The sequence below is a fragment of the Bubalus kerabau genome, chromosome 12, assembly GCF_029407905.1.
Source record: "Bubalus kerabau isolate K-KA32 ecotype Philippines breed swamp buffalo chromosome 12, PCC_UOA_SB_1v2, whole genome shotgun sequence".
Taxonomy (NCBI): Eukaryota; Metazoa; Chordata; class Mammalia; order Artiodactyla; family Bovidae; genus Bubalus; species Bubalus kerabau.
The window spans coordinates 13,046,872-13,062,560 of NC_073635.1; the positions used below are offsets into that span (position 1 = coordinate 13,046,872).

Below are 15,689 nucleotides of genomic sequence, written 5' to 3' on the forward strand. Positions count from 1 at the left end.
CTGTTAGCAGTCATTAGGTTGAATTATCCCTTTCAGATAATCACTCCATTTAGAAGACTAATGCTGTGTGCTGAGAACAGGAAAGAGATGGAGGATTGGATCAGCTCGCTGAAGTCTGTACAGACCAGAGAACCTTACGAGGTAAAGTAGCATCTCTCTTGTCCTCTTGTGCTCTTAGAGAATAAATGTGATCTATAATGCTACAGCTATATTCTGTGGGGGGAAAAAGTATGTGTAGATTCATTCAGCAACCTGTTTAAACCTGATATAGTTTTTGTTGTTTTTTTTTTAGCTAAAGCAAAGTGTTTTAGTTTTAAAAATAATGGATTTGAAATTTCGGTCATCATTATGTACCTTCTGCATGTAGTCCTGTTCTCGCGTTTGGCAAACCTACACTGACATCTCGTTTCCAGGTGGCCCAGTTTAACGTGGAACATTTCTCAGGGATGCATAACTGGTACGCGTGCTCCCACGCCCGCCCCACTTTCTGTAACGTGTGCCGAGAGAGTCTTTCTGGAGTCACCTCCCATGGCCTGTCCTGCGAAGGTACAGTAGCATCCAGGGCGTGTCCTCCTCCAACACTGTCCTTCCTGTAAACACGCCGCCACCGGCACCTCTGTGAACAGAGAAACAGCATCGCAGCAAGACATTGCCCTTGGGTGGAAGCAGTAAGTGGGAGCCTCCTGGGGGACCAGAGTGTTGTCCTTAAACTGTGGCTTCAAATGGAGCTCTGCCCAGATACGAATGACTTAGAAAATAGTTTAGCTTAGGAAAAGATAACATAAAATCATCTGAAGGAGGAAATATCAACCCACTCCAGTATTCTTGCCTGAAAAATCCCATGGACAGAGCAGCTTGGTGGGCTCTGGTCCAAATAGCCCCAAAGAGTAGGACACAACTGAGTGAGTGAGCATACATGCATAAATCAAAGTATGGCATTTCCCTCCTCAGGAACTAGCATCTACTGGTAAAGAAAACTCTGTAGACTGTGTATTTCATTCTCATTTTCCAGTATTCTTTTTCTGTTCTGTTTGATTATAGAGGGCAAAACTTTCTGGTGGACAGTATACACTCTTTTGGCAGAATTTCTGATGGTTACTTATACTACGTCATTTTAAATGTTTTATTTCATTTGTGTTTAATGTTAATGGGGCTTCCCTGGTGGCTCAGATGCTAAAGAATCTGCTTGCAATGCAGGAGACTTGGGTTTGATCCCTGGATCAGAAAGATCCTCTGGAGAAGGGAATGGCAATCCACTCCAGTATTCTTGCCTGGAGAATCCCACGGACAGAGAAGTTGGCTGTCTACAGTCCATGGGGTTGCAAAGAGTCAGACATGAATGAGCGACTAACACTCACACACATCCTTTTAAATTACTAACACTCACACACATCCTTTTAAATTTCTTTAAAGTTTTATAAAAATAAGGTCTATGCTGTTGTTCTCATCACAGGATTTGTGGGTTATTTTTAAATTTAAGAGAAGTGACCACTTAACATCACCAGGAGAAAACTCATACCTTCTTTTGATTTATTTAATAGCTCAGTGGTTCCATCACTGTGTACCTCTTTTTAAACCACATATAATACTATTATTAGCTTTTCTCTCTTAATACAAAAAATTCTTAGGTAATTTTGTAATATAACTATTACAATTAAATAATAAATTAGAAATAGAGTCACAGTTTTAACTCATTTTGAATTATAAAATCCAAGATACATCAGTTTTTCAGCTATTTAACATGACACGGCTTAGTGCGTAAGAATAAAGTTCTGTAGTTAAACTCTGTGGGTTCAGATTCCAGTTTCAACACTACAGACTATGACCAGGACTAGTTTAACCCTTTTAGACTTTTGCTTCCTCCTCTCTAAAATGGGGATAATAGTCATTTATATCTCACAGAATACTATAAAAATGAAATAAGAGAATGCATACAATGATGCTGTTTTTCTAGTCAGATAAATTGTACACATTTGTAGGTGAGTTGTATAAGAAATTCATCAAGCAAACAATTAGAGATTGTATCATGGCCTGATGCATTAAAATTCATGAAAATGAGAATTTGGAGGAGACATAAACATTTTTTTTAGATTTAACAAATGATTGAAAACAAAGACATAATTAGTCTTTCTGACTTCAGTGATTATATGGAGTTATTCTGAAGGTCTTTGTACAATTACCTTGGTTGGTGGTTTAGTCTCTAAGTCATGTGCGATTCTTGTGACCCCATGGACTATAGCCTGCCGGTCTCCTTTGTCCATGGGATTCTCCAGGCAAGAATACTGGAGTGGGTTGCCATTTCCTTCTCCAGAGAATCTTCCCAACCCAGGAATTGAACCCAGGTCCCCTGCACTGCAGGCAGATTCTTTACGAACTGAGCTATAAGGGAAGCCCCCCTACAGTTACCTTATAGTCTGTTATTCCTCAAACTGCTAAAAAAAAATCATATCTATTAGTATCTTAGATATTGTTAGAACTGATCTGTGGTGCCCTTCTGATCTGAGAGTTATGCATTATTAAATATATTTAATTGTAAAGGAGTTGAACTTAACAGTGGGATGACTGGATATTTTTCTAAGCATTTTAAAAGAAAAATGAAAATTACATTAGCTAGTGAGGATAAAAAGCTTCCAAGTCTTTAAAAAGATGTGTTATATTATTCTATTGATAATTAAATTTCTGATTTTTAAAGTCTCAATTATAGCATTTTTAAATTATCTTTTAGAGGAATATAGGTTAGTATTCAATTTTTTTTGTTGATAAAAATTTTAAATCTTGCCATTAGTATATTTAGAACTGTAGCAGATTTTAGAAATCCCAAAGGTTTTATGAATACCCAAAAAAGTTGCCTTTTATTTTGTGTTGTTTTATTGTTTAGTTGCTAAGTCATGTCTGACTCTTTTGTGACCCCATGGGCTGTAGCCCACCAGGCTCCTCTGTCCATGGGATTTCCTAGGCAAGAATACTGGAGTGGGTAGCCATTCCCTTCTCCAGGGGATCTTCCCGATCCAAGGATCAAACCCAAGGATCTCCTGCATTTTCAGGGGCATTCTCTACAATGAACCACCAGGGAAGCCTTTTTATTCTTTGAGACTGTAGTTATTTAGGATGTGTTTATTGTAAACAAAGTTAAACTTTAGAAATCCCCTTGAAATCTGCATAAACTGCTTGTTTAGCAAAACCAAAGGCTTACAACACAAAAAATTTTTAAAGTTATAACAGAGGTGCAAATTCAGGAAAAATTCATTCAAAAATGACAATGAATAAAGTATTATAATAGAATCCATCTTCCAGGGTGCAACACCAATACTATATTTACTTAGTCTTTCTGCCCCTTTTTCACAGTAAAAGGAGTCTGTACTGATTTGTCTTCTAGGCTTGTGTTGAACAATAACTGAATTATTTTAAAGCCTTGCATATATAAAATATATGAATGAAAAACAGAAGGCAGAAAATGCATTTCACAGATAATTCCCTAAATCAATTGAGAATGTTAATTATAATTTCAGAGCATAATTGTGATTCTCAGGTATTTAAACAGCACTCTAAGAATAAAAAGTTAGATGGTAATTCTTTTTAATCAACAGCTTAAAATATCTCTACACGGGTATTTATGAATTTTTGTCTTAACCACTGTTGAACACTTAAAACTTGTTAAAGACTGTATTGCAATAAAGGATCATAATTTTATTACAAGCCAGTGTATTTTTTAAGTTCTGTGGTTTAAAATAATGGCTGTATTACAGGTCAGGAAAAAATGCTTTATTTCAGAATCACTTGTTTGGAGAAAATTGTCACCTACCAAATTAAGGTGCCTATTCCTCATGTCCATTCCTTAGTGACCATAATTTCATTCATTTGTTTTATTTTAATCGTTATATATTATATTAAACACCTTTGTGATTCTCAATGCTCATTGCATGAAGTAATATTATTACAAAAGTGATTTTTATTTTTCATGAACTGTTTAATTTTTAACGGCAAAATCATCAAAAGGCCATGAAATTAGACCCTGTTGCCCTCTTTATATTACTTCCTTCTTTGTCTCTTAGAAAAGTTATTGACTATCAACACTTATTTGTACTTAGAAAACAGCTTGCTTTTTTAAAACTAAAACCATTCTTTTGAGAAATAAAATAACAGATTGAGCCATTTAAATAATTTAAAATACTAACTCATGTAAAAGTCACTTGCCTTATAGCAAAAGGGAGCAGATATCATGCTGAAGTAACTTTTCAAACAAAGCTTACCTTCTGCAATGCTGTTTCTTTACATTGCTGTTTCTCAGCAATAAAGTTAAGTGGAAAATTTGTTTTCTGTATGAGGTCTGTGCTTGAGTCACAAAGTCATTTACAGCAAAAATATTATGATTTCCAGGAAAGAATGTGTCAGTGTACACAAAAGAGCAGGTAAATGAAACATTGCCAGTATCTATGTACTCATATTGTTTTTAAGGAGAAACGGCTCAATTTAAGTGGCCATTTATATACTGGCTATTTATGATACCTGAAGCATTCTGAACATTTGGCTATATAGGCATCTCATTTATTTTACTTGACCTGTTTGTTTTCATGTTATATTAAATTAAGACAATTTAAAGAGAAGAGCTCATAACCTGTTATTTCAAATTTGTTAATGGTTTACTGGCAGAAATTCAAAAACCATGCAAAAAGGAGCCACCTTTTCATTTTGAATTTGCAACAGGTACCTTGTTATGTTTCTACCAAAATATCTCTACTTTTAAATATTTCTCTGAAAAGTCAGAAACTCTTTATAATGTCAATATTCATTAGCAATTGGCTAAATGTATGTTAATGCGTGTCCTTGGTGGGCTTCCCTGGTGGCTCAATGGTAAAGAATCCACCTGCAATGTGGGAGACACGGGTTCAATCCCTGGATCAGGAAGATTCCCTGGAGGAGGGCACGGCAACCCATTCCAGTATTCTTGCCTGGACAATCCCATGGACACAGGAGCCTGGCGGGCTACAGTCCATGGGGTCGCAAAGAGTTCGATGCGACTGAGTGACTAACACACACAGTTGCTTTACAGTGTTATGTTGGTTTCTGCCAGACATCAGCATGAATCAGCCGTAGATTTACCTAAGTCACTCCCCCGAACCTCCTCCCGCCTCCCTCCCCATCCCACCCCTCTCAGCTGTTACAGAGTTCTGGTTTGAGTTCACTGAGTCACAGGGCAAGTTCCCAAAGGCTGTCTCTTTTACACATGGTAATGTGTGTTTCCATATTACTGTCTCTTTGCATCCCACCCTCTCCTCCCTTACCCCCTGCCCCCCCTGCCCCGTGTACATAAGTCTGTTCTCTATGTTTGTGATTATTTCATCAGTACCATCTTTCTAGATTCCATATATTTGCGTTAGTATGCGATGTTTGTTTTTCTCTTTTTTACTTACTCACTTCCAACAAGATACTTTTTAAAAAATATTTATTTGGCTGTACTGGGTGTTAGTTGTGACATGTGGGATCTAGTTCCTTGATCCGGGATTGAACCTGGGGACCCTGCATTGGGAGCACAGAGTCTTGGCCACTGGACCATCAGGGAAGTCCCAACAGGACACTTTTAAAAGAGTGCCGTCTTTGTGACCCTCGTCAATGTATTTCCCATGATGTCTGGATATTTTCTTGACGTACTTGGACTTTCAAATTCCCCTGAATTATCTTGTTCTTTATCTCTCTGATATTTTCAGACTTTTTATTTAAGTGTAATATACGAACAGAAAAAAGAAAACATCAGAAGGGTACACAGTTTGTTGAATTTTCACAAATTAAATGCTTTTATGTAATCAACACCCAGACTTAGAAATTGGATGTTACCGAACTCCTGTATTATCGAATTTTATCTTCTTGTGTGTGTGTGTTGTTTCCTTTCTCAAGAATTAATTCTTTTAGTATTTATTTCCTTTCTTCTTTTAGGAGTAAGTGAAATCTCTTTAAGTAGCAATCTGTAGCTTGATCAGAATGCTTCATAACCACATAATCATATTTGATTTTTAGAATATTGACTGTTATTGAAGAGTAATAGAAACTTTAAAAAATATTGTCTTTCTTCTACTCACCCTCCCCAGCCCCTTGAAATTTCATGCTGTGATTTCCTTTCATCGTTGGTCCAAAAGTACATGTTCACTTAGCAATGGTTGGCTTTTTTTTAGTGTGTAAATTCAAGGCTCACAAACGCTGTGCAGTGAGGGCAACGAACAACTGCAAGTGGACGACCCTGGCCTCCATCGGGAAGGACATCATCGAGAACGAGGACGGGGTAGGCTCCCTCCCTCTCCCCTCTCTCCCGGGCACCCCTACTCCTTCGTTCTCTGCTCGCCTGGAAGTTCAGTGGGAGCCATCTAATTAGTTAAATTACAACAGGAAGTTAAGAGGAAGTGTTGATCATTAGGACTAGATGGAAAGTTTGGGTAGATTGTGACTTTTTATTTTCAATTCAATCCTTCGTAGCTTCTTTCAGCTCTTAAATTTTAAGAGGATTGGTGTGTAAGGGCTTAGGAGGGGTTGTTGGGCTGGGCTGATGTTGCAGACCCTTATCTGGCCGACTAAGGTACTCTGTAAGGCTCAGCTCAGCTGTATACCCAGACAGTCACTCAGACTTTGGGGCCTGCTCCCCCACCTTCAAAACCTTATCTCCTTTGCATGCAAATCTCTGATACCCCTTCCTGGTCACTTTATGATAATCCCTCTCTGTGCTCAGCGAGAATACACATCCTGCAGGGTAGGGGTTTAGTTTTATTTTTGTATCCCTATCGTGCTTGGGCATAATAGATGCTCATTGAAAGTGGGGGAAATGCACACATGCCAGGAATGATACATGCTGCTGATTCCATAGAGTAAGAAATCATTGTATGATGTCCTCCACGGTCTTTAACTCGACTGCCCTTTCTTCCTGCTGTGTAGGTGGCTATGCCTCACCAGTGGCTCGAGGGTAACTTGCCCGTGAGCGCCAAGTGTGCCGTCTGCGACAAAACGTGTGGCAGTGTTCTCCGTCTTCAAGATTGGAGATGCCTTTGGTGTAGAACGATGGTGAGAGTTTTATGAATATTCTCCATTAAAAGAAATGACTCTTCCTGCATCTTTTCATCTATGTGATTTAGAGACAAAGCTAAGAATTTATGGCGGAGCACAGCCGATGGTACACGTACCCGTTTTGGTGGTGGTGGTTTAGTCGCTTAGTCGTGTCTGACTCTTGTGACCCCGTGGACTGTAGCCCGCCAGGCTTCTCTGTCCATGGGAATTCCCAGGCAAGAATACTGGAGTGGGTTGCCATTTCCTCCTCCGGGGATCTTCCTGACCCAGGGATGGAACCCACGTTCCCCACATTGCAGGTGGTCTCCTGCATTTCTTTACCAGCTGAGCTACCAGGGAAGCCCATTTTAAGATGCACCTTTTTCGAAGTGTATTCCTTCCACTCTGGCTACTTCTGCACGTTTGCTGTTTGTGACACCCGTTCTTGTTACATATTTCTTTTATCTGAAGACCTCTTTCTCACAGTCTTACTGTTTTTCATCAAGCTTTAGCCGCATCTAGTGGTTTGCTATTTTCAGCCCATTTTAACACCTGTTGCTGACAGAAAGCCACCAGATTTTGACTGACAAGCAAGGTGTGGGTTTGCTGCAACCCCATGCATGTTCTCTTGACAGAAAGAAGCCAAATTCAATAGGCCATGCACTGATACATTTTAAAGTGTATGCATTTATGTTTTAGAAATGAGTAGATATTTAAAATCTTCTTTGCACGTGTAGGCAAGTGATGGGAAGCAGATACAGCACAGCATGGAGCCCGCGGCAAGGAATGGTCCCACCTCTGACAGTCTGTGTGAGGACTGGGCCTCCATGCTGCAGGAGGGCGGTCCGAACAGGACCTCAGGGTGACCTCACGGCCCTCAGAGGGTGACGTGGGGCTAAAAGACAACAGGGCGAGGAGGCAGTGTGCGCCCACCTGAGCACTGGGCGATGCTGTCCAACTAGGGTGCTGATTGCCTTGCCAACGCAAGTTGTTTGGTCAAGTTTTGAGTCTTGGAAGTCACCCCCTCCCCGCAACAAAAAAGATGGGAAACCATTGCTCTCAGTAAGTACGTTGAAGGGACTTCCGTGGTGGTTCAGTGGTTAAGAGTCTGTATTTCCACTGCAGAGGTGTGAGTTCAATCCCTGGTCCAGGAACTAAAATCTTTTCATGATGTGGCCAAAAAATTAAAATTAAAATAAAAAATAAGGTTAATAAAAATTTTAAAAATACTGTTGATTTGAAAATCAGTGAATGCAAGAGGTCTGCATATGATGTCTTGATTTTGTAATCCATGAAATCGATTCCGTGAGCCATGGAGGAAAAATAAGTCCTATGACTTTTTAGTCAGGACTGATAGGTTATCTTGTGTTTCTTTTTCATCTTTGAATCAAACATAATTCTCCTGATTGCCATGATTTTGTTTTCCTTCATCAATTGCCTCTTTTATTGCCATAGGTGTTACTTTTTAAATCCCATTTAATATAATATACAGACTATATTGGATAATCTCTCTCTTTTTGGAGTTTTCGTGCAACCCTAACCCTGAAAACACTCTTGTGCCATTCAAACCAGATTTTAAGTCACGATTCCGTCCCACCTAAGATTTCTTTTTTTGGGGGGGTAACTGCTGATGTATGTCTTTACCACTGCTTTTATTAGTCTACATTTACTGAAGTCTATTTCTCTCCTTCTGAAACCGCAGCTGCTCTTTTCATAACTTTTTTTTTTTACTTTACAATATTGTATTGGTTTGAAAAGAAATGAGATCATCTGTGTGATGATTCATTTTAGAAGGATTTTATAAAAGTTGTCTTTACCTGCAATATATAGCTCTCTACTTATCTTTAGTCAGCTATTATTTTTTTTAACTGAAGTATGCTTGATGTACAGCGGCATATTCGTTTCAGGTGTACTGCACAGTGATTCATTTATACATAAGTAAACATACGTATGTATATATATTAATTTTCAGATTCCTTTCCCTTGTAGCTACACAAAATATTGAGTAGAGTTCCCTGTACTGTACAGCAGGTTCTTGTTGGTTATCTATTTTATATACAGTAGTGTGTGTATGTTAATCCCAAACTCCTAATTTATCCTGCAGACATAGGAGATAAACTTACAGTAACCAAAAAGGAAAGCTTGCTGTTATTCAGTCGCTCAGTCGTGTCTGAGTCGGTGATGCCATCCAGCCATCTCATCCTCTGTTGCCACCTTTTCCATCCCTCTTAATCTTGTACATCACATACACTATCATTTATCTGTTATGATATTATTTTGCCTTTAGACTATGAGTTTCTAACAGCAGAATCTCTAGTGTCTAAATGTAGTCACTTGGTTCAAAACCAAACCAACCCGTATTTCCACAACCTTAATGAATCACCTCCTAAGTTTTCCAACTGTTGCCCAGTTTTTGGACATAGTTTTACCTTTTTTGTAAAAATAGTGAAGATACAACTTTATCTCTGCTTTTTTCATTTAACACTGTTATAAATATTTTTCTGTTTTGTTTCATGACTCTCAAACTTTTTTCTTTTAAAACTGTGCATTTTCATTTTTCTAAAATCCTGATGGATTAATTATTATAAATCATAAAAGAAACTGTCCCAAATCAGGTCATCAGCAGAATAAGAATCACTATCAAATTTCAATTATTTTCCTAAAAGTTTTGATAAATATATTTAACTGATATGCCAGTTTTCTAAAGGACTAATGAAATAAAACCACATTAAATAAGTGCTTTATGAAGTGCCTGCTTTTACTGATGAAGCATTTAAAAGCTCTCTAGGTAGATACATAAATTATTCTAAATTGCCTAGGTCCTGCTACTGCTGCTAAGTCACTTCAGTCGTGTCCGACTCTGTGTGACCCCATAGACGGCAGCCCACCAGGCTCCCCCGTCCCTGGGATTCTCCAGGCAAGAACACTGGAGTGGGTTGTCATTTCCTTCTCCAATGGATGAAAGTGAAAAGTGAAAGGGAAGTCGCTCAGTCGTGTCCGACTCTTAGCGACCCCATGGAATGCAGCCTACCAGGCTCCTCCGTCCATGGGATTTTCTAGGCAAGAGTACTGGAGTGGGGTGCCACTGCCTTCTCCTGCCTACTGCTACTGCTAAGTCACTTCAGTCGTGTCCAACTCTCTGCGACCCCATAGACGGCAGCCCACCAGGCTCTCCCGTCCCTGAGATTCTCCAGGCAAGAACACTGGAGTGGGTTGCCATTTCCTTCTCCAATGCATGAAAGTGAAAAGTGAAAGTGAAGTCACTGAGTCGTGTCCGACTCCTAGCGACCGCATGGACTGCAGCCTACCAAGCTCCTCCATCCATGGGATTTTCCAGGCAGGAGTACTGGAGTGGGGTGCCATTGCCTTCTCCAACTCTTGCCTAGGTCCTACATTATATGTTTCCAAAGCTTGAGTGACCTTGAAACTTTTTTTCCTACGGAATTATGACATCTGCTGAGTGCTGGTGATGTGGATCACTTCTCAAGATGAGTGGGAGATAATAAGACCTTTCTCTTTTCGTTACTGAGCGGGCAGTCTAGCTGAGACAGTAGGCACAGATGTCCTTATAACTGTACTAGCATGACGGCGTTATAAAAAAGGTGTGAATAGAAAGTTGCAGGATCCCTGCAGACACCTTGCAGACTGTTTTTATTTTCATTATATTCTGTAAGAATTTTGTATGGTCAATGTCATCAGTTTTTCCTATGGACAGTGATGCTGGACGCATACTGGTTTGCTTCCCTTCTTCATCCCTTCTTCCCTCCCTTCCTCTTTCCCCTTCTTCCTTCTTCCTTCCTCTGTCCTCCTTCCTCTATCTCTTCCTCTCTCCTTGCTCTCACCAGGCATTTACTGACTACATACTACTTGCCTGAGTCACCCACGAAAACAGACTGCACAAACCAAATCAAATTCCCATCTCTAAAATGATTAGTCCATTCCTTAGAAATATAAACACTGTGCCATTAAAATAATTTATGAATTCCTGGACATTTGAAGATGCACTTAATCTTCATTTTTCAGTTCCTTAGACATAGTTTGTACCATAACAAAACATGGATGTGTGTTTAGTGATTCCTGAAGGTTTATTTCTTTGCTCCTAGGTACACACTGCCTGTAAAGATTTATATCATCCTGTATGTCCACTTGGCCAATGTAAAGTATCTGTCATACCTCCAATTGCACTGAACAGCACTGATTCTGATGGTAAGTATCAGTAGTAGAAGTATGTATATTCCTGGTTTATCAAATGTTGATATGTACACTATTTCCCTAGTATAAATAACACTGTAGTTGGTTATTCTGGTCAGTTTATATATAATACTTCCATTTCAATTGCAGAACAGTACATTTAATTTATACAAGAACATTTTAAAATTAAGGTTTAACATAACTATTAACACAGTGGTGAAATTACGGTGTATAAGATTTATAGATTTTACATTTCAGCAAATCAAATAAGATCGTTATTCTGTAAGAAAATGCAACCTGAACAAATTAATTTTTTATAAGCATGTTTTCCCCTCTGTAATTGAAACTGCCCATTAGCAAAGCTCTTTTTGAAACCCATTTTTCTATCGTTTCATTGTAGGAATTTATAGTCCCATACATTCATTCACTTTTTTTAGTGTTACTGTTTTATGACTTAATTGTACATATGGAAGAACCCATTGACAACACCGGTTTGGGGATAGCATACTTATCACTTCTTTGTAAACAAACCGTATTACAGAAGGCTTTTACCATAAACTATTATTAATGTTTTGCATCAATAAAGTGCTTTATGCTTTTCAAACTTTTTATAGAAATATGCCAGTAGATATCATAGCTACTAGAAGCTGCAGAAGATATGATTTTTTTTAACCTATGCTGTTAACTGCCTCCCCCTAAGCCCCAACATATCAAAGTTCTGTTATTTATTATAAAATTTAAAAATACTTTCTGAGACCTTAAGAAGGAGGTGTTAAATATTGTATAATACTGAAAATTAGCATGAATCCTTTAACAACTGTGAATTTGTAGACTATAATTGGTTTCTCTTAATGATTAAGTGTTGTTAGGGCAAGTGGTAGATCTCAAATTATCTGTGCTTAATACTTTTACCATCTTTTGTATGATTTTTCATTATAGCTTATATTTTAGAAGGTAAGTTCTGTGTTCTTAATATGTGAGTAATAAACCTGTCTGCATATGGGGGCTCTGAAGTATGAACTTAACTGTTTTTCTTCTAAAGTTTTGTTGAGAAAGCGGTGCATATTGATCTTACATTGTGTTTTTGTTTTTTTCCCCACAGGTTTCTGTAGAGCAACATTTTCATTCTGTGTTAGTCCTTTATTGGTTTTTGTCAATTCTAAGAGTGGAGATAATCAGGGAGTAAAGTTTCTTCGTCGATTTAAACAGTTACTAAATCCAGCTCAGGTGTTTGATTTGATGAATGGCGGTCCTCATTTGGGGTAATTGATTACTGACAAATCTTCCTTGAATGAAATGTAGCACTAAGTGTGAAGTACATTTGGTTTTTCAGTTCATGAAAATTGTAGATTCATCTAGACGCCTCTGGGTTGATCTTCTCACACCTCCCTTTTTTTAACATTCTAATTATAAATTTTAACACAACCGTTTTGATATTTATATAACTTCCTGTGTGCCCAAAGTTCTAAAATTTGTTTAGAAAATGTTGTAGAATATATCCTACATCAAACAGTTCTGTTTGCTTAGCTCTACAGAAGTAGACCAACTTGTGTAAATGGAGAAATACAAAAAAATAACTTCAGAAAATGATTTGCATTGGGAGGCTAGTATTGAACTATATACAATACAAATAATCAGTTATTTAACCAAAACACAGATACTCTTGTGGATCTCAGAAACGAGTTCTCAAGGATTTCAGACTTGGTTCCCATAAATGACAGAAAGTACTTTTGTTAACTGTCCATTTCAAACTTTCTGGAATGTCATGTAACTTAAAATCTGGGGGAAAAATTAAGTGTTTCAGTGATGGAAAATATGCCTTGAGGCACTTTGAATACATTTTTAGTGTGTGTGTATATATATATATATATATATATATATATATATATACACACACATGATTTTCGTTGAAGAGGTGGTATTGAGTCGTCTGAACCAGGGGCATACACTCTCTTTCCGATTTGCTCACACCAGCTTGGCTTTTCTCTTGAATCCACTGTTAATGCCGAAGTAGAAATGAAGACTTTAGATCCCAGTTCCTGAAAAGGCCTGTTGGGTTTTGTGCTCCAGCACTCTCCCGTCTTCTCTGTTTCTCTTCTCAGTCTCTCTTTGTGCCCCTTTTCACTTTTGTCCCTTCGGGGCCTTCCTTCTTGTTTCCATTGCCTTTTTCGTGCTATCTCAGGCCCTTCTGGTTCCCTGGGTATCACTCTTCATTTGAACCCGAGTCCTTCCTTAGGTGCTGTACCTCCCTTCCTTCCCCCTGCATGGGTCCTGGCACTTCCCCATCTAGCTTCTCTCATCACCTCTGTCTCTCCCATTGCTGATTAGCTTTGTCTCCCCTTCTAGCATATCTGTTTTATAACCCTTCATGGCTCCAATATCTTATTTTTTCTACTCATTTTTTCTACTCATCCTCTAAAATTCCAAGGAACTTCCTTTGTGAAACTTCTTGAGATTGTCTCCATATTTTTTCTATTTTCCACAATACTTGAGGTATACAAAGGTACATTCAGAGGGTGAGATATGTCAAAATTTGAGATGAAGGAAGGCAGAAGTAAAAAGATTGACCTGAGAAAAGGAAAAGAGGAAGTTAAAAAACTGCTAGCAGTGTGGTGGGGGTACGTTAGTGATGTTTGGTGGATCTCTTTAGGAATCGCCCCCATGCCACTCAAGAACATCAGTGCCCTGGATTCTCCACCCTGGTATTAATATGCTACTCATGGAAATAATATATCCTTGTGATAGAAAGAAAAAAAATCACTACTTTTACTATCGCCTATCACTTAACCTTTAATAATCTTTCCTGGGTTCTGCTTCTTTTTTGTTTTTGCATTTCTCATTCCCCTTTCTTCCTAATTTTGTCTCCATTTCTGTGTATAATCCTCTTTCCTCTTTATGATTAAGACATTTTTGTGAGTTCCACATTGCACTCAAATTAATTTTTATAGTATGATTCACCTGTAAGAGTTCTTATATTTAATCTGAACATGAGTACCAATATGTAACAATAGAATGACAAAAAAATTGGGGAGAGTGATTTTTATTCACTTATCCTAAAATAAAATACTTCTTACTTTCAGTTTAAGATTATTCCAGAAGTTTGACAATTTCCGGATTCTTGTTTGTGGAGGAGATGGAAGTGTAGGTTGGGTTTTGTCAGAAATTGATAAGCTCAACTTGAACAAACAGGCAAGTGGTCATCATTCTTTTCGTTGCTAGTTACCATGAATGTGTCCTAACCTGCTGCCCAGTGAAGTGCAGAAATGTCAGAGTCCCTCTCTCTCGACTTGTCTGAGGTCTCCTGTGGGGCTGTTTTTTTTTCAGTGTCAGCTGGGAGTACTGCCTCTGGGTACAGGAAACGACCTTGCCCGGGTTCTCGGCTGGGGAGGCTCGTACGATGACGACACCCAACTTCCTCAGATACTTGAGAAGCTGGAACGAGCCAGTACCAAAATGTTGGACAGGTAATAACAAATTCTCTTCTAAAACTAGATTGAAAGCAGCATACTGATATCCTCTTTTTGATCATTAGGATTGTACGGACAGTAAGCCCATGAAGGGTTCCACCCTTGTGGTCTGGAACAGAGCCTGACACAGAACAGACACTCTGTAAATATGTTTTTTGAGTGAATGAATGAATTTTTTTTAATGAGAAGACCAGTTTAATGAACCCATTATTTTAAAGATAGATGGCTACATTAATGCTTACTGTTGTTTAGTTGCTCAGTCATGTCCTGTTTGTGGCCCCATGGACTGTAGCCCCCTAGTCTCCTCTGTCGGTGAGATTTTCCAGAGAAGAATAATGGAGTAGGTTTCCATTTCCTTCTCCAGGGGATCTTCCCAGCCCAGGGATTGAAACCCCGTCTCCTGCCTTGGCAGGCAGATTCTTTACCACAGAACCTTTTGGAAAGCTCAAGTAATACTAATTACTTTTAACTGCTGTTTGGGTCAGAAAGCTTAAATAGTTAATTTGGGGGGTGTCTTTTGATGAATATACAAGGTATGGCCCTTTCCTCTTCTGGTTTCATGACAACCAAAGAAAACATACAAACTTTAGATAGTGTATCTTCTTAATTATACATGTTAATAAGAAATTGAGCCAACAAAATACTAAAAAATATAATCCTTTCCCAGGGACAGGAAAATGCTAGGAAAACAGCTTCACATGGAGGAGCCATCACTGTTTTTATGGTATTCTGGATTGCATCTCTTAACTGCTCTCTCTCTAAATACCTCACATATAAAAAGAAAAAAAAAACAGTCTGTGTGACCTGAGTATTATGGAGGAGGTGTTTATAATTGACATATAGGGAGCAACTGGGCTTCCCTAGTGGCCCAGTGATAAAGAATCCATCTGCCAGTGTAGGAGATGTGGGTTTGATTACTCCATCAAGAAGCTCCCCTGGAGAAGGAAATGGCTACCCACTCCAGTATTCTTGCCTAGAGAATGCCATGGACAGAGGAGCCTAGTA

The 15,689-nt window shown here is 38.6% G+C and overlaps 1 protein-coding gene across 4 annotated transcripts in view; it reads left to right on the forward strand.

Moving 5' to 3' along the window:
- Positions 1–15,689, forward strand: part of DGKH (diacylglycerol kinase eta) — a 220,572-nt gene that overhangs the window by 134,470 nt on the left and 70,413 nt on the right. For all 4 annotated transcript variants that reach the window (XM_055541973.1, XM_055541974.1, XM_055541976.1 and 1 more), the window contains 8 exons: positions 37–141; positions 414–546; positions 6,168–6,274; positions 6,919–7,044; positions 11,130–11,232; positions 12,320–12,479; positions 14,298–14,406; positions 14,542–14,681. In XM_055541973.1, the coding sequence (XP_055397948.1) occupies positions 37–141; positions 414–546; positions 6,168–6,274; positions 6,919–7,044; positions 11,130–11,232; positions 12,320–12,479; positions 14,298–14,406; positions 14,542–14,681 (983 nt within the window). The remainder of the gene's footprint in view (positions 1–36; positions 142–413; positions 547–6,167; positions 6,275–6,918; positions 7,045–11,129; positions 11,233–12,319; positions 12,480–14,297; positions 14,407–14,541; positions 14,682–15,689) is intronic.